The following is a 22,576-nucleotide window of genomic DNA, read 5'->3' on the forward strand; positions in this document are numbered from 1 at the left end:
CATAGAGTCGTAGGACGCTGCTATATAGATTTCCATCTGGTAAGTAAGTAATCAGGCAATTTATAATTTATTTGAATGTATTTTTATTCATTTCCGTTTCGGTATAATTTCTAGTTTGTTCTCTTCGTCTTTAGTACTAGTTGGTTTAGCAATTGTTTAAATTACTATAAATTATTTAAGTTTTATGTTACGTACTCGTATAATGTAGATTTATAATTTAAAAATTCGCGTATGAAAGAAAAGTCAAAGGTCATTTAACTGGCAGCCACTCCTTCCTATCGTTCGTTCCTTCGCTAATTACTTTCCTAGAGCTAAATAAAAACAAAATAATAATCATAATGGTAATAATTAAATCGAAAACGTAGAAAAACAAATAATAGCTATAATTCAAAACAAAAGTTAAAGCTGGAATCGCTGCGTTCTACTATCGTAATCGTAAATAAGAGTACACGTATATCTAGTGATGAAAGAGTGCCTAGGTTAGCATTGCATCAACTGTACAGTATGGCTTATACGGGTATAAGTCGCCGCCCTTCTCCTCCACGCCAGCAAACGATTAGATTATGTTTATAATTATGCGGTAGGCAGACTCCGCCCGGAGATATCAATTGTATTTGTTTTGCATGGTTATATCGTAGTCGATAATTGAATGGATAAATAACAAAAATGACTGTAGGAGCGTATTCCTCACTCTGGCTGTGTGGGTTGAGTGTCCTGGATCCAGGATCAGGATGTCTCACCTATGTATTTACATACACGAATTCGATATCTTTATGGATTGGTTACGATCGTACACAGTATGCTTACGGTTAACGCATGGATAATAGACATCATATCATATCTCATATTACATGTTCGAGTGTTCTGATTAAAAGCGGCCTCTTTTCTCTGTGTACATAGGTTTGCTACAACTTTGCTTTAGAATATAGTATAATATGTGCACATGTATGGTATGTAAATATGTAAATGTATTGCATGTTGACATCTAGAATTGCTCAAATCGAATCGGATGCGAATGCGATGATGAGTTCTTTAGTTTTTCATTCCTCGTTAACATAGCCAATGCGATAATTAAGCGGTAATTTAGTTAATTCAATTATATAAAAGTACAAAAAGGTCCTTTGTCCGTGGCTATATGTACGGGTCGCGTTGAACCAACCGATCTATATACACACGCTGGTCTGATCTAATCCAAAACTGAGTCCATAATTAAATATCCGAACCAAACTACATTGAACTACACGTCGCGCTGAGCTGAGCTGCCTACAAGCTAGCCTTGGTATATCTTTGTGTTGCATATGTGTGTTACTGAATACGGGTAATATGGATGCTGAGATTCCGCCGCTCTGGTCTTGGATCCTGCTTACGTGCCATTGGCCTTCGGCAGCGATCGCACCAGATACAGCTTTTCGCCCTGCTTGTTCGTGTAGATGGGCGCTCTTTGGTAGTGATCGACCAATTGGTCCAGCGAGTGGAACTTTCGCTGCCCGATGCAGTACATGTTTTGCTCCACGTGAACGCGGAAGTGCTTGTTGCGCCCGGGAGCCTTCAACGAAACCGAATAGTCGCCCATCTGCAAGAAGAAAATTATTTGTTAATGTTTATTTTTGTAGCATAAAACTAACTACTCACGTTAGTCTCACTGTCTCTGATGAGGAAATCGCCATCGTGCCCATGACCATTGAGCACCGTGTCGCACTGGCTCCTGGTAATAGCTCCATAGTACCAAGACTTGCCCGCCAGATTTGGCCGTTCAATTGGCTGGCCAGAGGATTGCGCTGCCGGCTTATTGCCCTCATTGCGTCGCTCCATGGAGTCAGTTCCTCCACCTCCGCCGCCTGCTCCGCCATTGCTACCTCCTCCATTTCCGTTTCCGGCACTAGCACTCGTATTACGATAGGGCGTAGCCAGGTAGTCGTTCAACTCTTGGAGATAATTGCGTGGAACTAAACCGACTTGGCCCTGGTTGTTGCGAGCTTTGTACCAGTCCGGATCGGAGGCGGGCCGATCCACGATCTCCAACCGATCGCCTTTCTCAAACGACAGCTCCTGGTCGTTGTTTGACGTGAAGCTGTACAGCGCGACCTATATTGATGGATGAAGTATTAAAAACAGATTTAAATAATACCTTAAGATTGCATTTAAAACCCTTTAGACCAGCTCTGGTAAGTCTGGAAACCTGATTCTAATCATATACTCACCACAATATCTAGTACATTCTCGGCCATGGCATAGGTGTGAATTTCGCCGTCGTTATCACAATCCTCCGTTGTGTAGTTACTTGGGAACCAACCGACGGAGTTGCCGCTCTGTCCACGCCACCAGCCGTCGTTCGACTTCTCCAGGATGAGGATTCGAGTGCCCTTGGTCAAAGATAGTTCATCGGGCTGCTGGGCCTGGTAGTTGTACTTAACCACAGCCGTACCGATGGGCTCGGCGGGATCTGGGGGCAGTCGGCGCGACATGGTTGGACTATCGATCTGTCGCGAGGGTGAACAATTGGGCAACGTCTTCGACCCAGAACCCTTTTTCACCTTCTTCTTAATGCTGCACAGAAATCAGAGATCAAAATATAGTCGGTCAGACATTAGGTGGCGTAGGAAGATTGTTTTGGTTGAATAAATTTTTAGGGGGATTTTCAGGTGGGTTAGACTATCCCTAGTTCGTTTGGGTGTTAGTGGAGCTAAAAGTTTTCAGGGGGCAGAGGGCTCGACAGACAACGAAATCAAAACGAATTTGTTGTTTCGAAATACAAAATACAAAGCCGAAAGCATTTTAAAGTTAAATTACGATAACCAAAGCAAAAGGAGGAGGCGGGGATCGAACGCGGTACAGATACATCTACGGATACTGCTACAAATACAGACATAGAGGGCTTAATTCTGCTGAAATCAGAGCAAGAAGAACGCTTAGGTTTAGTCGGACCAGGAATCTGACGCACCTGTCGAAGAGCGAGGGCTTCTCCTTCTTTACATAGTTGCTGGGCACGTAGCCGGACTGATTACGGCTGTTCTGGACGCGCCACCAATGCTTTGAGTCGTCCAGTAGCAGATAGCGCTCGTTCTTGCGTAGATCCAACTCCTGTGCACCTTGCGCCGCATAGTCGTACTTGGCTACCACGTAGCAGACGTCTTCCTGAGATTTGCCTGACGACAGGAAGATGGAAAATATTAGTTTGGTTTAATTCTCAGAATAAAATAACTTATTAGAATCGTATTGATCAAACTGTCCCTAACGGTGCAGCGATCATGCCTGTCCTTCACATTCTGCACGACTATTGCTGCATCTCTGTATAAATATTATGTTGCAATTGCTCACCGTGCTTCATGTTGCCCGCCATTGGTTGGGTTCCAGCGTTGCCGGCGGCACTGCCACTGGAGGAGTTGCCGCTTCCGCTGCCGTTGCCGCCGCAGTCGAGCGTTGGCTGGCCGAAGGTCACACTTTTGTGCTGGGCGCTGCAGGAGGAAGGCGGTGGACAGGGTGCGGTGGTGGTGCAGCTGCTGTTGCTGGGAGAGCGAAGAGTGCCTCTGGTGGTGAGCAGGCGAGCCGGGAACGGGCACGGGCACCTGGGGACGATACTGGTAGATCTGATTCTGATTCTGGTTGAGATTCAGATTCTGATGCTGCGGCAGCTGTGGCGGATGCTGCTGCGGATATTGCTGCGAACTGGCTGAGGAGTCGGGGATGTTGCGCACGAACCGCTGGGGGTGTTCCAACATTCCAGACTGGCTGCTCCTCCGCCGCGGGGGGATTCCTGCTCCTCCAGCTGGGACTGCCCTGATGCTCCTGGTGCTGCTCCTGGAGGCAAGAGGCGGTGGCTCAGTGTTGGTGGACTTGAGTTGAAGTTGATGAAGGAGTCTTTGATGATTTGGTTATGTGTTGCAGTTGCCCGCTGGCACTCTAAGCTTGCTGCAAATCGCCTCTAGCCAATGCATAATTGCTGGGGGGCGTGGTCAGAGGGACGAAGGCATGGGCGTGAGCGTGGGCGGAAGCGCAGGCGTGGCAAACGTAAACATAAGCAACGCAATAACGCAAAATGAATTCAAGAAAGAAAGATGGAAAGAAAAAGAGAGCAAATGATATATGCAAATTAGGTTTAATTGTTTAACACTAAAGAAGCTAAAAAGCGTGAAAATGATTGGCTTAAAAAATACAATGCAAGTACTCAAACACGAAATACTAAATAGGAAACCAACTCAAAATTAGCCGAGAGATGAATGTTTGTTTTTGGGGTCAGCGAGCCGGCGATGAAGATGAATGAGTGAAGTGTTTGTGTGGTGATGATGATGATAATGGTGGTTTGCAGGGGGATCTGGCCATTCCAGTTGCGGCGCAATTAAAATCTGTGCAAGTGAAAGTTGCCTCCGCCTGACTCCACTCAATTGAATCCAATTGCCGGGCCAACGAATGAGTGGCCATCGGCTATTGATTTGTTTACGGAGGATGAAGAACCCAACGAGACCCAGACAACAGACTCGAAAACTGGGCCTTTTCAGGCCAAGACAGACACAGAAACCAACTGAGACATTCGACCGAAATGAGTCACGAACGGGAATTGGAGGCGGAATTGGGAAATTGGTTTCTTGGCCGAGATTTATCGAGTGACATGACATAAGGCATTAAGCGGGGGCTGAGAAGGTTGCTCCGGCCAGAGATCTCTAGAGAGGCTCACGAGTTCGTTGCCCAGATTGGCAAACTAGCAAAATCAAAGTCAATGTCATAGCCAAGGGCCATCTTGGGATAATTAAAAATCAATAATTGTCTGACGAGCTAGGTTTGACTCTTGGCCATTGGTTTCACTTTTCTATGATTGTTAAATCATATGCTAGAAACTGAGTCAGCTGGGAAAGCTCAATTATGAAATCCGCGTACCATGTAGGAATGTAGGAATATAACTTCCTCTTGCGCTAAAATTTCTTCGAACAAAAAAAATGGTTAAATGTATACGAAGGTTCCTGTCTGAAATTTACCCATAATAATTTCAATGTGATAACGATTGGTTTGTTTATTTTACCATCGATTAGTCAAGGTTTTTGCTATTTCCAGAGATACGGGAAAAATCCCAGATTAAGTGGAAACACAGAACTGGTCACAAAGTGATTCACTGCCTGCTATTGTTTGTATTTTCCTTTTTTTTTAGCAGAGAAAGCGGGGAGTGAAACCGTAAGCGTAACCGAACCCAGATAGCAACGGAGAAAGAACCCAAAAAAGATTATGTTTGTGCAAATGCTCGAGTGATAAGGGGGCGGTTTCGGGGTTCGGTTCGGTAAGGGACTTGGTAAACATGAAACGCTTGGCTGGCTGGCTGCCAATGAACTGAACTGCACCACCGTTGGATTCGGATTTGTGTTTGGCTTTTCTTTGGCTTGGCGATTGTTTTGTTATTGTTTGCGCTTGCATAAGCCCAACAGCCAAGACATTGACATTACACTGCTGATAAACATTACAGAGACTAAGGGGAAATTGTAAACTGGCATATCAACAGCACAGAACTTTAAACAATTAGGTTATGCGATGTGTTGAATGTATTGAATTGATAAGAAAATGTAAGAAAATTTAGTTGGCAATAAACTTCGGTCTTATCGGGATATCTTTTAAAAGATCATATGGTTTTCTTAAGTTTGAACTTGAACTAGGTTGATAAGATTATGATGCTTCGCAAATAGTATATATAAGCTCTTGATAAAACTTTGAAAAATATAAATTATTTAACAACTACGATGATTAATACAACTTATTACTCATATGATAGGATTTTTTCATATTACGATGTTTTTTTTCGCTGTGCACTCGTTAATTTTTCTTGACAACATTTCGTCTTTTCCCTGAGAGAAAGAAAGAGTTGCACGTGCTTGGAAGACAGGCCCATAAGTTTATGAGGCGGAAAGTATTGTTTCCCCCAATTGTGTGTCCGAAGATCAGTTCCAGGCGAGGGAGTATCGTCACTAGCCCCCGAAAGCCATCACAAACAAATTGGTGGCCCCGAAATGGGAGCATTTGGGTCTATAACATTGAGTTACGACTTGATGGGGAAGCGAAAGTGGGGCACTCTTATCTGGTGGCGTGGGAGGGAAAGGGCAGCCTGTTTACATAAGATCACTCATTCAGTGGGTAGAAACTTTACTCCCAAGTTGATTAAGTAGACGTTACTGCTGGAGGAATGGGATTTCGGTTTTGTTTTTTGTATTTTTCGGGATTGTTGCCGAGGGAGTTTGCGACGGTTGCCGGCCGTTTCAGAGATGCTGCGCAAAATCTCTACGAGGTGGTGGCTTTTTTTGGCAGCGAGAGGGTGGACTATTCGTACTGCAAAGAACTCGTGGCCAGTGTTAATATCAATACTCGGTATTTGTACCTGGGCAGGGTACTTGCCAAAACTAATAACAAGGTAAATGAATAAAATTTGAATAACTTTTTCCAAAGAATCTGATAACCTATCCCAAATAAGAAGGTGAGAAAAGTTGTTTTTAGATAGAGATGAACTCTATAATGGTGGAAGGTTAGAAGTGCAATCTACGGTTATATCTACATGTACCTCCTGGTACGATGCAGAATTAGCAGTTGGTGGCACAGTTAGCCGTAAACACACGACCATGGTTACCCAAAAAAAGGTGATGGGAAGGCGAGTGTTAAGGGTTGCAGTATAGCACCGCCACCCATTGAGGGTGGTGGACCAGAGCGAAAGGACTACGCACCACCAGGTGACGAGAGAGAGAGAGCGCAGGACAAGAGAGCAATGAGAGAGATTCGAGATTTGAGAGAGTACCACAAACAGGAGCTAAAAAGGAGCAGCCGAACATTTTGTGTGTACCTACCGGAGACGAAGCGATTGGATTGGCAACTCCTATATTCCTCCTGGATCTCCGCCTGGCACTCCTTATCCGTATCCTTATCCGCTATCCAGGCAATGCGACTTCTTATCCTCAATCCTTAACCCTTAACCCCAGCAATCGGAACGGGAAGGCATGGGTTAAGACGATACTCAACTCCTGGAACGCACTCTATTTCACTTCCACTTTCCACTGGGCTATTGCACTTTACACACACTTTAAAACACAACTTTAATTATAATACACCTATCCGCGAGTACATGTGTGTGAGTGGGGCGGGGGTGCGCTTGTGTGTGTGTACATATGCTGCGGCGATTGAAAAAAGCACACAAATCCTGCGTTAATATGATTTTTCAAACTTCTGATCACGGCACGAGATAATTACTTTATTGGCCGAGTTATTTGCACACTTTTGCAGGGCTGATTTGCGGTTAACTAATTAATTTTTAATAATTTCGCCGGAGCCGTTTCTTTCACGTCGCCCATCCGATTTCGATATGCGGAAGGCGATAACTACTGCGAAGTACCAGGGATGCCCGGTGGTGCTACTAGGTATGTTGACTATCGAACTATCAATTGGTGTTGGGATATTTTGCAACACTATCTAGTACTACCGATTGAAGTGTTATCGATATTGAGCAGATTTATTTGTTTTGTTTTGGTTATTGGATTACATGGTTCTTTATTCCGTAATACCATGCTTAAAGCCCGGAGAATTTTTCTGTGCATTACCAGATCCTACACTGCCAAGGCCAAGAGGAGTGTTCTGACGCAGGACAAGTCAAAAATCAAGGAGTACACCCCGAAAATAACGGATAACCATGTGCACCGCGTTTACGTGTGGGGATTCCAAGAGACCGGAGCATTGGGTCTCCAAACCAACGTTAAAAAGGCCAAGGAACGCTACACGGAAATGGTGCATCATCCGACCCGCTTACAGTTCTCCAACAATAATGAGATTATGGATGTGACTGCAGGTTACGGATTCACAGTCTATGCCGTTAAAAGAGATGATGGAGAGACGCTTTTTGGAAGCGGATTGAATACTGATTCACAACTGGGCTTTCAAGTAAAGGGGGATCCCAAGGACTTAGCCAACTTGGATGTCATTATCTATCCGACAGCTATAAAACTTCCCCGAATTCAAGGAGAAACAAATGAGGACATGCAGGTGAAGAGCATTTCGGCGGGAAGAGCTCATTTGGTGGTCCTCACCCAAAATGGAACCATTTTCACTCTGGGAAACAATTCCTACGGCCAATGTGGGCGCTCCATCATCGAAGAGGAGCGGTATAGCAAGAGTGCGGTGATTCACAGAATTCCCCAGGAGGACATATGCGGCAAGGAAGATGAGGTGGTTCATGTAGAGTGCGGCCAGGATCACAGTATGTTCCTAACCAAAAAGGGACGCATTTACACCTGTGGTTGGGGGGCAGATGGTCAGACAGGTCAGGGAAACTATCATACAGCCGGACAAATAACCCTGATCAGAGGTGACATAGAAAAGGAGAAGATTGTGAGACTCAGCTGCTCCTCAGATTGCGTCTTAGCTCTCAACGAAGCCGGCGATGCATTTGGTTGGGGCAACTCGGAGTACGGTCAGCTGGATGACTCCGAACACGCTGAAACCCAAATAAACACTCCTAGAGCTCTTAAGCTAACCAAATCCATTGGCAAAATAAAGGACGTGGCTGCAGGAGGATCCTTTTGCATGGCTCTCAATGACCAGGGTCTGGTGTACACCTGGGGATTTGGCATTCTCGGCTTCGGACCCTTTGTAGAACAAAGTTCTAAGCCCCAGCATCTTCTGCCCCCTCTCTTTGGACGGAACGACTTCAGCAACGAAACCACGGTAGTTTCCATTGGTTGCGGAGTCTTTCACATGGGCGCCGTCAACTCAGATGGAGATCTTTTCATGTGGGGCAAAAACCGATTCGGCCATTTGGGGTTGGGACACAAGAAGGATCAGTTCTTCCCTTTCAAGGCGGCTATCAATGGAAAGGTCACAAAAGTGGCCTACGGAGTGGATCACACCATTGCTCTGTGTAAGCCCTACTTCTAGATTAAGCTGTTATTATATATATAAAATTTATTTTAATTTAAAATATGTGCTAGTCGAAAATACGAACATAAAGAAGGAAAGAAGTTTTTCCCTAAATCCCAGCTAATAAAAAACAACTCTTAAAGATCACAAATTCGCGTTTAATACATTTAAGTAGTTTTAAAGAACATTTAGATTAATTTGTTTCTCTGTCTTTCGACGCATGCTGATAGTTTCCGTTCCTCTATCGGTTGTCTGGTTTGGTTTTTGGATGTAAATAGCGTCGATCTGAATCCGTTTTATTCATTAATTGTTAGAATAGTTAAAGAGCATATATATAAAATATGTACTCGGAATGGGGCAGCTTGTATTTGAACTAAACTCTGACTTGATCCAATCTCTCCCGTTTTTATCCCGCACTCGAGGCTAATACATTGCTCGTATTTGTCACAATTTCGTCGATCGCTTTTGATTGCGTTCTAGGTACATGTTCGTTACGCTTCTTTACTAGGGTCTATGATTCGCTAAACTCGCTTGGCCAATGTTGATATCTTTACCCGGAGTGGGCTGTGTCCTGCTAAACAGTGGTAACCAGATCTAAACTTGTTGGCATGGCTCTCCGAACAGATCTCCTCGCTTCGCTATATGTATAAATCGATTCTAATTAATAATTGGTTTAGGTTGTGTATTCATATGGGTTGTTTTAGCTTAAAAGATCCTACTCGAGATGCTCAGGCCTGTTGGTTGGCTTCATTTGCTTCGTAGGCCTCCACCTCGGCAATATTGGCCAAGTCGTACTCTATGACGCCCTTGCCCATAAACTCAGCGTACTTGCCGGAATCGGGCAGAGGATCGGCCGATCTCTTTGAAACTGCAATCGGAAAGATATAACGAAAGGTAAACTAATTAATGTGTTACTACTTACTGCCCGAAACGAATTTCTCCATCATGTAGACTTTCATATCATAGCACTCGTTGGCAATTCGCTCTGAGATGAGCGAGAAATCAGTAATGCGGGGCGTCACCACGCGCATTTGGTGTCGCACTCGCTCCGTGTCGATGTTGTAGTAGCCAGTGCTCATTTTCTTCATGAGGTCCACGAAGCTGGTTGGTGGCAGGGTAGTGTCGCGGTCCAAAGGCATGATGAAACACCTTCCGGAAGTGGTGTCGATAATAGCCGACTGGTTCTCTTTAAAATCGTGCATGAAGCGACCTCGACGGCCGTCCTTGAAGTCTGGAACATCCACCCTGGCGTAACCTTCCTCATCGCTATCGCCATCTAGTTCGATGTCCTCGCGGAAGTAGTTATCGTCGAGGGATCCACTGCTTGGCATCGAGGGTCCAAACTCAGGTATCAAGGAGTGCCAATTCAAAGCGAACGGTCCTTCACTGCGAGGATACACTCGCGCTACCTCCATTGAGTCCTCCGGATATGGAATTTCGCACAGTGCATGATAACGCATGCTGCCATGTGCAGGAGCGTAAACACGATAAAGTGTCCAGCCGCCCAGGACACCCAGGAGCATCACGACCACGGCGATGAGGAACAACAGAAAGGACTTGAGGCAATGGTGCTGCGGCCGGTTGAAGACCATCGATTCCGTGTCGGCTTCATTGTCGCTGTAAACGACCTTAGGCTGTGGGTGGGATTTTCCGTTGAGTGTAAAGGCGAATAATTAATGCGAAAAGGATCAATTTTAAGCAATTAAGGAAAATTAATTATAAACACACCAAAAATACATTATTTTTGCATCTTAAATATTATGAATTATACTTAACAAAGAACCTATAGAATACTGACATGTTGTTGCTATCGCCGTAATTCATATATTCATACTTAAGGCTTCAGTTAAAAGTCATAAAACCAGCGATAAGTAGTCGTAGAATATAGTGTAAAAAAAAGGTGGATGATTAATTGGGGTGAACATAAAAGACATTTTAAACTCCATATTTGTAGTCACATTTTCGTTATATTTGCAATCCTATGACTAGTTCACTCAGAACTGCATTGCTCTGTTTAATCCATATTCAGGCAGAAACTACGCCGTCAACAGAGATTATTTTGTCAGGTCATAATTTACCCCTTGCAACATTACACTCAATTGAAAGCATTTGCATGACAATTAGAGTGGACCTTTCATTAGAGGATTAACGCAAAAAGACTTAAAACGGATGTTGTAAAATATTCTGTTAAAACTTGAATGTAGACATTTTTTTGTATCTTAAATTTTAATCAAAATTATTGATTTTTTATTAGTGTTCGATAAGCATTATAAATAAATTGTATTTCTAGTTAATAGTTTAAAAAAACGTGTTTCGTATTGAGTTTTTAAATTTGTTTATTTATCATTCGAAAAGTTAAAGTCGATCGCTGCACTGGCATAATCGTAGAAACCCTACAGATAGCAAAATCTTTAATGGACGGGGTGTTTATGACTGTCAGCTGATAAGACACGACTTTCTTCGGATACCCATACACCCCACGTTCGCACACTTATCGAGGTCACTGTGCGGGGCAAAGAGCAAAAACAGCGCACAAAGAGCTGGAATTACAATCGAAACGGGGTTTCTCCAGCTGTCAGGGCCAATCTCCACCAGCAACAGGAAGAGGCACTCCGCTGACCTCGAGAAACGAGCGAGTCCTTGGTGGGGAAAGCCCAGGAAAGTGAATGAGCACACGTCATTTGGGGGTGGGGGAATAAGGACACCAAAGAGTGCGGGAATTCCAGCGGGGAAAAATCGATGGCTAGCTGCTGAGGCTGTAATTCGGATTCCGATTCGGAGTACCTGCCACCCAGAACCACACACCCATCACGAAACTTGTGGCTCTCGGAGCCGAAGGACGCGGAAATGGAAGGGGCGCAAGGACACCACTCGCAAAACGATTGCGCAAAAATAAGGCCACATCTCTGGGATGCACAACTTACTGCGATTAAGGAGCCGTGGTGCATCAGCGCCTCGTCGTTGAGGTTCATAGGCAAGGGCACCTTCTCCTGGTCCTTGATCTCCCCCCGCAATTTTCCGAAAATTGTCATGGCTGCTTGTCTTTATTCCGTGTTTTCGATGCTCCCAAACGGACGACTTTGTTTGTTTTTACGGAAAATTTAGTGCGCAATTGTTGACGAGCTGAAATCTCGATCTAGAAAACCAGTGTGACCAGATACGTACCGTCGGAAAAATATACCGAAATATGAGGCGACTGGTAACTTGGAAAAGAAAGTTAACCGGCCAAAATAAATCCTCAATTTGGTCTAACTAAAGTTAACTAACTATACCTTTTATACATATGTATAAATCTACACATTGTTAACTATTTCAATATTCACTTTAAGAAATGTTTCCCTCATTTAAATTTTAATTGTAGAAAAATTATATGTATATGTATAGTTAAATGTACTTTTGAATATATGTATAACAGTAAATTATTTTTTAGAACTGTATATACTACATAGAATATTTTGTTAACTTGAAATTTATTATAATACCAATTAAAAATGATATTAAAATTGGTGAAGTTTTATATTCTTATGGAATAGTTTATTTCGCTGTTAAAAATGTACGTTCTACTGGCAGTTGACGAGACATATTCGGAAAATGTAAGACGATTTTCTTAATATACTCATTAAACAGAAAATAATCAAAACGTTCACCTCGGGGCAGTGAGGATCCTAAGATCTCTGGGGCATTGAGTGGGCCGTTTGGACCCCTCTTCGGCCTTTATTTCTGCACTCTTACAATCTAATCATACAGAGCGGAGCGTTCTACTTATGACTATGCTGGTTGGAGAGGAAGGCGAGATGGCCCTTGGGACACTTGTTGGCGTAATGTCCCTTGTGTCCACACTTGTAGCAGGTTATCTCTTCTAACGGCGTAGGCACCTTTGACAAAACCGGATCCGTGTGACTGACTGTGGTGACTGGTTGGGTTGTCCTCATTGCCTTCAGACTGGCCAGAATGTCCCGAGTGTCCAGAGTATCCTGTATGCCCGCCAGAGTGTCCCGAGTGATCCATCGCGTTAATATTATTGCGGTGCTCAATACTGCCCACATATTGCTTGCATGAGTTAGCCTTGTGACCCAACTCTCCGCAATAGTGGCACGTGGGCAGCTTCTTATGCAGTTGATCCTTGCTAATATCCGCTAGTGGGGGCAGTTCGAAATGGGGATGCATATGCTTGCAGGATGGTCCCTCGGGACAAAAACCTGCCAGGTAGTCCATGCAAAGGACGCGCCGGAGATGTTGATGTCTGCAGTGGGGACCGTGGCGACAGAAGCCTCTTTTGTACCAAGGACAATCCTTGACCTTGCTCTGAGGATCAATGTGAAGGAAGGGGCACTCCTTGTTGTGGCAGGCATTGAATCTCGAGTAAAAGTAGCACTCGGGCATCTTTGTCATGTCATACTCGTGAAGGAACTCGCACTGGTCGCCTTTTTTGCACAAACCTCTAAGCCAATGCTTGCACACAATCGTTCTGTCTCCTCGAATGTGCCGGAATGGACAGGCACTTCCTTTGTCGCACTCCTGGCCATTCCGGGTGATGAAATTGCAGACCGCCGCAATGGACTTGTCCATGCCGTAAAATGGTAGTGGAATTGCCCCCACCTGCTCAATCAAGTCCCGCTCAGCTTTGAACTGCAGACCACTCACGTTGGCCAAAAGGATATCCATCTTTGTCGAATGCAATGATTGTATTTTATTCTTCGAATTCTCGTAAACAATACAGTTTCTTCTTTTTGCGCGAGTTGTTTTTATTTGTGTTGATAGACAGCCGGCGATATTGATATCGATAGGTTGCTGAGTGGCAGTGGCACTACTGCCTTTTTAGCTGTTTTAATGTCAAATGTAGCTATTAACTGATTGCAATGTAAATGACATTGTTAAATATAATAGTGTATCGATTTTCCTAAATAGCGTAAAATATTTGCGTGGAATTTTTATTAAGTTCGATTTTATTTTTAAATTTTCAGCGCCATATATAAGCTAGTGGCAATTCAATGATTTTTAGCCACTTTAATTAATCGTGTTGGTCAGCACTGTTGGCGGTTAAATTGTGGCACCGAAATCAAGTATTCGCCCAGTTAGTGTTGATGATAAAACGGTTTATCTATTTTTGGAACAGCACCTTTCAACTGCTTTGGTTATATAAGAGATACATTTCGGTATTTTTTAATTCAAAACATTGAATTCGGGCAAATTCGATAATGAACCACCCCCACTAGCGGTCGATAGTCAGTTGGTATCGATCTGTTGTTTACAACTTTTCGCAATGTCTACAACGTAAGCAGTCTGCGTAAAAATCTACGATTAGTTAATTTGGGAGCGAGGGACTGGAAAATGTGGAGCGAGCGCTGCTAAAGGAACTACCCAACCAACCACCCACAACGTCCATCCACTCCAAAGGTCAAATGCTGCCTTCTTACGAGCGTTTCAGCGATCCCAAAAGCGTCTTCTTCCGGCTTCCCTTCGCAAGATTGGCAGTGGTGGCTCTTAGTTTGCCCTTGGGAGGATTCTTTTTCTGCGTTATTTGGTCGCTGACCTTCGACTTCGTTAGGAGCACCTACACTCACTGCGATGTGACAAACTACCTACCATCAGTCTCCGCAGCTATTGGGAATTATGAACCCCAAAAAACTGTTTGGAGACTGGCCATCTTCCTGCATTTACCACTGCGTTTGGCGGTGGCCAAAATCTATTTGGAGCATTATCGGGAACATATCCGCAGAAGCAGGAGGTTACTAGGCATTCTGGCATGCTTCCTGAATGTTGTGGAGGATTTAGCACTTTTCTGCCTGTCCTTTTGGACTTCCGCAGATCATTATGAGACTCACAGGAACGCCTTTGTGGTGTTTATCGCCTGCTCTGAGTGTTACATGTTGGTTTCCTACCTGCTGAACAGGAATATACGGAAGACTGTGCTTTTGCCACACGAGGAGAAGTCATTGCGGTACAAGAGAAACCTGTTTTTGGTTAATGTGGTGGCTTTTGGATTGGCAGGATACTGCTTCGTTAGGCACAACTCCCATTGCGAGGCTGGAGGTTAGTGGATGGATTTGGTTAATCTTATCATTCTTATCTCAATTTTTTCATTACTAATTGGATTGGATTTTTCATTGAACATAATTATATATACGGGATTAGATAAGTTTAAGTGAGTTGTATTTTCAATATAGCTTTCATTCACGAATAGTGTTTTCAAATCAGGGAATTAAGTATTTACATGACATTTAGCCCACAACGCCAAGATATGATTAATTTGTTATATTTATTTTCTATATATTTATATCATATGTATATATATATATATATAAAATATATTTGATCATTAAAAAAATTTTTTTTTTTGCAGTGTACACCTTTTTTGCCTTGTTCGAGTATATCGTAGTGCTGACCAACATGGGATTCCACATGACATCCTACTGGGACTTTTACGCCCTCAACGTGGTGTGCGATGCCAAGCACGGCCTTTACCTATCGCAGATCTAGATCAATTAAAAATGCAATTCCAGTCAGCGCCGCCATATCATCCAGCCAGTCGTCTCCGAGTATTCTGTACATACGCGGTATTAGCTTAAGCTCAAAGTTTACTTAATTTCCATAAAGGAAACTGCTTCCGAGGAATTCCGACAGGAAACGATTCAGTATGACAGGATCTGATGCATACACACGCTTTTAGTTAAGGCTTCGGCACGCTTCAAAAAGTGTCCAGAAGATTTAGTTAAATTCGAACCGAGTTCCATCAATATGTAATGCATTATTTATATTCGTGATCTTAGTCAAGAACATGGCTTTACTAAGGTTCTATTTATACAAACGAATTTTTTGATTGGCTTTTTGGTCCTAGTATTTATTTGTTAAGCTTAAAGTTTTATTTATTTGAATTCCGCTAAATGGCGAATATAACATTTGTAACTCTATTGACTGCATTGTTTTTATAACATAACTTAAATATTTTTTTAACCAACTTATGTATTTTGAAGCTGGTTGTCAGTTCTATTTGTCATCGGAGTGTTAGTTTTGAGTTGTGTCAGAAGGGAATTAGGTCTGGAAATCAAAAACATTTTCAATTAATTTAAAATGAAGCACTTTGTCGAGGATCAAGCCAAACTGTTGCCCAGTTCCATAAAGGATCTGCAAGCGACGCGGCATATCCATATTCCAGTGGGTCCATTTCTGGCGCTGGGTCTTTTGCAGGTGCCACTGTGTATGGCATATAACCTGGTAATGGCCATCACAACCGATTTTGAGGCAACCACATATACATCCTGTAATGTCTTCAACTTCATTCCATCCACATCGGCTGCTGCCAAGTCGCAGCACATAATTTGGGCTTTGGCCTGCTGGCTGGAGTTTCCATTCCTCATTGCCAGTGCCTGGTTGCAGTTTCGCTTTATCCGAAGAAATTTGCCCAAGCCGGTCCGGAGTTTCGGTTGCCTTGTGGCTATTTTTTTGGTGATTAATAGTTTGAGTTTGCTGCTGTGGGGCACCTTTGCTCAAGTGGATGGTGACTCATTGCTGCACATAGCAAACGCGTTATCCGTTTTTATGTCGGGCGCCATCTACATGGCTGGATCCTTCGTGTGCGCCAAGTACTACATGCACGATAAAAATAGGCAACTGCACGAGGAGCTATCCTTCCGATTGAAGAGCGGCCTCGTTTTCACCTACTACGTATCTGTGGTGATCACGTGGTTCTTTTATTTTGTCCACCACGAATTTTGCCTTCCCTTGGGTGAGTAAACGAAACAAGCGAGAAGCAAGCTTTTTTTGATACCAGAATCTGCCACAGCCTATTCCATTTTCGGCTTGGGTGAGTTCATCTCCTGCGAGTGCTTCTGTATTTACCTGTGCCTGGCCTACTTTGACTTCTACCACGTCTACATATGCTATGATCAGCGATTGGGTTTCTTTCTCAGCGAGATCTAAACAGCTTTTAATTTCTTATGACATGTATTAACAAAACAAAGAGAACAAAAAGTCTTAACGTCACGTTTCGTAGATGCGCACCAGATCGTCCAGACTAATCGGATACTGGGTTACTGGGCAGTTTCCGTGCTCCTTCATGTGGCTAACGATACACTTCCAGCAGAAAACGTAGCCCGAAACGGAGCATGCAGTGGGTGTCTGAATCGGTAGTAGGCAAACGGGGCATTCTCCCCTTTTGGGAATGGTCTTCTCAATTTCTTTGGGTAATTCCTTTTTGGGCATCGCTTCCGGGTTGATCAGAGTGCCGCCCACTTTGCGCCGTTGGTCGTTGGAGTACCACCACTGGACAAACTGCAGGAAGAAGGCCAAAACTTCAAGCATTTTGAGGACCAGGTAGGTCCACTGATCCTCTTGAGGAGGCTCGGTGGGATAGCGAAGATTTAGCCCCAAAAATCTGAAGATGGGCGAGTGGTTGGAGGCGTACTTTACAAGGTAAAGGAATGTGTGTACCGCCTTGGCGGCATGGAAAGCATGGAATGCACTCATCAATCGTTGCTCCCAGGGATTCGTGTCCTCGTGCCTGGTGATTCTGCTCCGTAGCTTGCGCTCTACGTAGGGAATAAAGGTCAGCAATGTGGCAGAGGTGAACTGCTGTCGGCGGTTTAGCAAATCTCCTGTTTCCATGACTGTCCTCTGCAATCCATAGAAGCTCTCCCCAAAGGAGGAGGCGCGTTTTCTCAAGTACAAATACTGCAACATCCATGTTAAAAGCGGCGACAGCTCCTCCTGAATCCTCAAATTTCCCCAAAGTTTAAAGTCCAGCCGCAATCCAAAGTAGTCAAAAATTTTGCTTAGCGCTGGATAAATCAGGTTGTCCAGAGTCTCCGCCGCCGAAATCTCGAAGATTGAAGGGACATTCTGCAGGTTCTGGCGCACATTGGCTGCTTCTGCCATTGTTTTTAGTCCGTTTATAAGTCAAAACTAAATCGGCGGTAAGGTAAATAAAATATATACAGTTAATAGGAATTTCTTATCAGGGATGGTTGTATCGATTTTTGGCTTGCAAATAGCCAACACATGTTGATCCCTATTTTGAGTTATCGGCAGCACTACCGATAGTTATGCTTAATAATTTGTTTTTTTTCTGCCGCTATTGTTTATTTACCAACCCATGAAAATATATACATTTATGTGTAATATATAACCAAGACGATGAAAACCTCCGGCACAGGCAATCCGGACGAGCTGAACAAGTCATCGCACAGTAAGGTCAGCAAAAAGTCCACCAAGTCTCGTTCCAAGTCAGCGAAACTGGAGTTGGCTGGAAAGAGCTCTCTGTCGGCATCTGGTACTTCCGCATCTTCTGGGGGCGTGGTGGGTAGCTTGCCTGCCACTCCCACACATCTAAACATGGTTACAACGCCCACGACGCCGACTTCCAGTCTAGGAAACTACAATCTGTTTGACGCCTCATTTGCCGTAGCGGGAGGCGGTGGTCATGGAATATCAGGCGGAGTCGCGGGAGAAGCCTCTGGTAATTCCAGTCGAATGGTAAGTGGTTTTCCCAATTTGAAGACTTCCTTTCGATAAAAACATTCTTTTTTGTAGGGTCATCAAAAGAGCTATGCCGGATTTGATCCACGCAGCATTAAAATCTTTTGGGAGCAGCACGATCAGACTGATGTGGAATTATCCCAGGATGTATGCGCCCGACTAGCCGAAGATGCCTCCTACAAAGTCTGGGAGCTGATCAATGTATGGGAGTAAAAATTAATCTTACGTTACCTGTCTTAATTCTCATTTTAATCCATTAGAACGTCAAAATCTACTCTCGTCATTCGGGCGGAGTTGTGACCTACGATTTGGTTAACGAAGTGCTTAAGGATTCTGATGTTCCGCCCATGCTGGGCGCTATGGACAGCGACTGGGATCGTATCGACTACGATGGCAGTTTTTACTTTCATTCGGACAAGATCTTTGAACTGAGCGCCGAGTTTCAAAAAGAGATTAGCCTTTGCACACCCTATGATGCAGACTTTCAAAGCATCTGTCCCGTTGAGGATAAGCATACAGATCAGCTGAGGCAGTGTGTTCAGAGCCTGGTTACGGCTGCCCTTTTTGCGGATAGCAAATCCCAGACGGCTGCCATTTGCCACGCTTTCCAGACGCCCCTCATGGGTACTATATATCGGGTGATAGTAAGCAAAATGGTTCAACTGCTTGCCTTTAAACAGCAGGATCAGTTAAGCCAGCGATGCTGGCGATTGCTCCGCGCCTGCAACTATAACTCCACTGCCAATCACAATGCCTGTCGACCGGAGTATTTCAACCTGGCAGAGGTGCTTGTTAGCCAGCTGATGGCGCCTTACGAGACTATCAAAGCTCCACCTGACGACCCAGGTCCAGGACAAGAAACCAGTATCAAAATGGAGTTCGAGGAGCAACTCAAAATTGAGCCAGAGCAGTGCCCCAATATGGAAAATCCGGATAACACAGAAGTAGAGAAGCAGGAGCAGGATCCGCAAATGTTTCCGAGTGAAAGCACCCGGGAGCACACCATCTATACGTTGCAAGCTGAAGAGGATGACCGAAATCCTCGACCAGAGGTAGAACATCTGTCCACCTACTTTGCCAGTCCAGTTGGCAATGGCCTGGTGGATGAGCTGTGTGAAACTATTGGACAATTAGCATCCCAAAGTGGTTACATGCAGTCGGAATGCCTTTTCCTGATCAAAAGACGCTTGGCGAGATTCTTCGAAGGTCGCGACATTTGCAGTGAAAGGGGTATGATATCTTAACCAGCTATAAGTTTGATCTTTAATCTATGGATTATTTTACGTAGATTTTAAGTACATCAGTAGAGCAGTTCGTGGGCTAATCGCATTGGGGGAGTACGCCTTCCGAGAGTTTATACCCTACATCTATAAACTTCGCGTTGAGGAAATCCCAGATAGCCTGTGGCAAGATGTGGCGCCAGCTGCCATATTTCTAGGGGGACATGATGATGTATACCTGTACGAATGGTTGGAGCACGGATGCGGTGCCGCTCTGCAGCCTTTCCTAGTGCACTATGCTCGTAAGAAAGCCATAATAATTTGTTCAAATCGGCCTAAAATGTTGCTTTTGCTGCAGGCTCCTATGAAAAGATGGTAACCAGGATGTATGTTCGCAGTAAACCCCCCGCTTACAGGATTGAATCAGTGCCAGGGGTGCGTCGATTAGAATGGAGCACTCTTGCTGCCGCGATGTGCCATGGTGACGATCCAAGCAAGGCTTTAAAACCGAAGCCCACTCTCCGCGAGGCATTCCCTGAACTCCAGGAGCCCAATCTACAGCTAAACTGCGCAGGCAATATTCGCTTCAAGTTCGCCGGCTGCCGGCCAATTCTACTCAAGCCAAAGGTTTCGAGTGCCGTTTCCGTGGATTCACCGTCGTCGGTAGCAAATGGAGGTGCAGGTGGCAGTACTAGTTCTGACATTCTCATCGCAAAGCGAAAGCTCTTTAAGCCGCTGACTAATGTGAAGAGGAAGTCACCAGTCAGTGGTTATCACTACCTTAGAATCTGAACTTAGAGATGTATTATAAGACCTTCTGGACGGTCCAGGAGGAGACCTGGGGATCTCAATAAAACTATTTAAGACTTTAGATTTGCTCTACAGTCTTCCAAAATTTCAAACTCTCAAGTTGTATCAAATCAATCTGAGTTTTAATGAACCTAGTCGCCATTGAAAACAAAACTTTACTCATAAAACATAAAAATACGAGACTAGAAGGCGTCCTCCTGGCCATTTTTTGCCCCCAGGACTGGGACCGGAACTCCCGCCGCTTTCATATCTGCCATAATACGCTTGTTGATGATATTCCGGATGTTGGCATTTACGTCCGGAAGCAGTCCGCCGGTTCGAGCTGCATGCTCAATCCGCTGGACGACGTCGATTTCGCGACGCGATGATATTAGGTTAGTAACAAGCGACTTATCTATGTTGCCCACTCTTCCAATCCTGCCACAACGATGGATGTAATCGGAGACATGAAGCGGAAAGTCGAAGTTGACCACATGCCGAGCTCGGGTTGTGTCTAAACCACGACTTCCGACGTCCGTGGTAGAAAGCACGTCGCAGTGACCATTCTGAAACTGCTCGAAGCGGCCAAGACGGATTTTCATAAGCATGTCCCCGTTCAGATTCAAACAGTTCACACCGCTATTGTTTAGGAAGATGGAAACATAGTCACTAGTAGCGGATTTGTTGCTGAACACAATTAGAGGCCGGCGCTTGGCAAGATCCTGCTTAACAAGCGACAGGAGGGTGGCAGGGCGATCGGCCTTTGCCATACGAAGAAACTTCTGCGTCACGTGGGGCATAAGTCGATGTAGGTGCGGACTAACCACCTCCCGGATGGTGTCTACATCAATGACTTTGTGTAAGATCTCTCTGGTGTTGGTAGGCATAGTGGCCGAGGCCAGAATCAGCTGGGTGCCCGCTTCTTCCTTTTGCACCAAATGGAACTGCCAAAGGAAAGGAAATTAGTTAGAAACTCATCTCGTACAAAGTCTAATTAAGACTCACGGGAAATCTTCGGAGGAAGTACGTCAGTTTATCAGTAAATGTGTCATCTAGCAGAGTGTCCGCCTCATCTAAAACAAGGTGGCGCACCTGCTCCATGCGGTAGATTCCGGTAGTTACCAGTTTGCTGAGTGCCCCCAAAGTAGCCACCAGGATGTCCACCTCCTCGAATTGTGGATTCATCATTAGCTGTTTGGTGTTGCCCCCAAGTAATGCTTTTACTTTAAGATTTGTTCCCTGGATGAGCTTTTCGGTGACTCCCGCTATCTGGGTAGCTAGTTCTCTGCCAGGTGTAAGGATCAACACTTGTGGAGTGTTCAATTTTCTTTCGGAACCTATTTCTCTTTGAAGTAGCTTGTTTAGAACAGGCAATAGGTATGTTAGGGTCTTTCCACATCCTGTTTCTGCAGCAATCAGACAGTGCTCCTTTCCATGGACTATAGGTATTCCCTGCTTTTGAATCCCCGTTAAAAGCTTGATGCTTAGTTCGCCTCGAAAATTCTCAAGAAGTTGCGGATGAATTTGGAGACCTGTGTCGTTTAGGAACTCATCTATGGCTTGCATTTCCTGCTGGAGTTCCTCCCCTCGCAGGCTAGCATTTAAGATGAAGAAGTCCCCCTTAGACTTGTTGTGTAGCCACCCCTTGGAGGCCAGCGGAATGGTTCCGAACTTGGCATCTGTCTTCTCGTATTGGGTTAAATTAAACTGGCTTTTTCTGCAGGAGATTAGCGGGTTATCCCTCTGGTTTCTGGGCCTGTCCTTGTGTTTCGCCTTCCGTTGTTTCGTTTGCGTCTTAACAGCTGCCGCTGTGGCAAAGGCAAACGTCCTTTGAAAAGTTTGCACCCGTAGCACCACAGACAAGTTCAACATGCTTTTGAAATGGATTATTCAATGTTTTCGTTGCCGGCGAGTCAGCTGTGAGTACATGGACGTAGTCATGTATAAGCTCTCGCCCCGAGAGGGGTCTAAATAAGTAGTAATAAGGCATATTCGCCTTTTTGTTTAATTGTTTTATATCTGCAACTAAAGTTTAGTTAAAATGAAATAATTAACGGAGTATTTATTTGAAATATCCGTTTTTAAAAATTGACGATGCTTTTGTGTGAACATAGTGTTGTAAGACGTCTTTTGAAAATGCTGCTTTTTGGCGGTAAGTTTTAAAATTTGTTTTATTTTAGATCCTTTATTTATAAATACACAACTCGGAAGGTAAAACAAAT

General features: G+C 44.3%; 9 protein-coding genes across 10 annotated transcripts; 4 read left to right on the forward strand and 5 right to left on the reverse strand.

The window, feature by feature from the left end:
- Positions 1–66: 66 nt before the first annotated feature.
- On the reverse strand, positions 67–6,928 carry LOC108110918 (cytoplasmic protein NCK1). The gene is given in 7 exon segments (XM_017220191.2): positions 67–1,573; positions 1,633–2,085; positions 2,202–2,547; positions 2,942–3,146; positions 3,319–3,466; positions 3,468–3,798; positions 6,813–6,928. Coding segments are annotated over 6 exon segments (1,614 nt in total). The 5' UTR covers positions 3,720–3,798; positions 6,813–6,928; the 3' UTR covers positions 67–1,363.
- A 533-nt stretch (positions 6,929–7,461) lies between these two features.
- LOC108110993 (RCC1-like G exchanging factor-like protein) lies at positions 7,462–9,018 on the forward strand. Its single transcript, XM_017220301.2, has one exon. It carries the CDS (start codon positions 7,525–7,527, stop codon positions 8,887–8,889), a length of 1,365 nt encoding a protein of 454 aa, XP_017075790.2. The 5' UTR covers positions 7,462–7,524; the 3' UTR covers positions 8,890–9,018.
- LOC108110994 (integral membrane protein 2B) lies at positions 9,009–12,030 on the reverse strand. The gene is made up of 3 exons (XM_017220302.2): positions 11,796–12,030; positions 9,794–10,505; positions 9,009–9,739 (listed from the first exon to the last, which is right to left on the reverse strand). The coding sequence occupies exons 1-3, from the start codon at positions 11,901–11,903 to the stop codon at positions 9,600–9,602; spliced, it is 960 nt and encodes a 319-aa protein (XP_017075791.1). The 5' UTR covers positions 11,904–12,030; the 3' UTR covers positions 9,009–9,599.
- A 353-nt stretch (positions 12,031–12,383) lies between these two features.
- On the reverse strand, positions 12,384–13,646 carry LOC108110472 (cleavage and polyadenylation specificity factor subunit 4). The gene has a single exon (XM_017219540.2). The coding sequence runs from the start codon at positions 13,534–13,536 to the stop codon at positions 12,640–12,642; it is 897 nt and encodes a 298-aa protein (XP_017075029.2). The 5' UTR covers positions 13,537–13,646; the 3' UTR covers positions 12,384–12,639.
- A 427-nt stretch (positions 13,647–14,073) lies between these two features.
- Positions 14,074–15,782, forward strand: LOC108111125 (post-GPI attachment to proteins factor 2). The gene is made up of 2 exons (XM_017220479.2): positions 14,074–14,904; positions 15,215–15,782. Exons 1-2 carry the CDS (start codon positions 14,274–14,276, stop codon positions 15,349–15,351), a joined length of 768 nt encoding a protein of 255 aa, XP_017075968.2. The 5' UTR covers positions 14,074–14,273; the 3' UTR covers positions 15,352–15,782.
- Positions 15,783–15,880: 98 nt separating this feature from the next.
- LOC108111124 (post-GPI attachment to proteins factor 2) lies at positions 15,881–16,791 on the forward strand. Of its 2 annotated transcripts, none has more exons than XM_017220477.2 (2): positions 15,881–16,597; positions 16,643–16,791. In XM_017220477.2, the coding sequence occupies exons 1-2, from the start codon at positions 15,943–15,945 to the stop codon at positions 16,789–16,791; spliced, it is 804 nt and encodes a 267-aa protein (XP_017075966.2). In that variant the 5' UTR covers positions 15,881–15,942. The 2 variants fall into 2 exon arrangements, with proteins under 2 accessions (XP_017075966.2, XP_017075967.2); XM_017220478.2 differs by having other exon boundaries at positions 16,655–16,791.
- LOC108111123 (peroxisome assembly protein 12) lies at positions 16,765–17,819 on the reverse strand. The gene has a single exon (XM_017220476.2). The coding sequence runs from the start codon at positions 17,743–17,745 to the stop codon at positions 16,852–16,854; it is 894 nt and encodes a 297-aa protein (XP_017075965.2). The 5' UTR covers positions 17,746–17,819; the 3' UTR covers positions 16,765–16,851.
- Positions 17,820–17,917: 98 nt separating this feature from the next.
- LOC108111089 lies at positions 17,918–20,436 on the forward strand. The gene is made up of 5 exons (XM_017220429.2): positions 17,918–18,342; positions 18,400–18,546; positions 18,606–19,575; positions 19,634–19,867; positions 19,924–20,436. The coding sequence occupies exons 1-5, from the start codon at positions 18,004–18,006 to the stop codon at positions 20,355–20,357; spliced, it is 2,124 nt and encodes a 707-aa protein (XP_017075918.2). The 5' UTR covers positions 17,918–18,003; the 3' UTR covers positions 20,358–20,436.
- Positions 20,437–20,475: 39 nt separating this feature from the next.
- On the reverse strand, positions 20,476–22,250 carry LOC108111090 (probable ATP-dependent RNA helicase DDX28). The gene is made up of 2 exons (XM_017220430.2): positions 21,360–22,250; positions 20,476–21,298 (listed from the first exon to the last, which is right to left on the reverse strand). Exons 1-2 carry the CDS (start codon positions 22,224–22,226, stop codon positions 20,558–20,560), a joined length of 1,608 nt encoding a protein of 535 aa, XP_017075919.2. The 5' UTR covers positions 22,227–22,250; the 3' UTR covers positions 20,476–20,557.
- Positions 22,251–22,576: the final 326 nt, after the last annotated feature.

Source organism: Drosophila eugracilis, unplaced genomic scaffold (genome assembly GCF_018153835.1).
Source record: "Drosophila eugracilis isolate 14026-0451.02 unplaced genomic scaffold, ASM1815383v1 contig_2152, whole genome shotgun sequence".
Lineage (NCBI taxonomy): Eukaryota > Metazoa > Arthropoda > Insecta > Diptera > Drosophilidae > Drosophila > Drosophila eugracilis.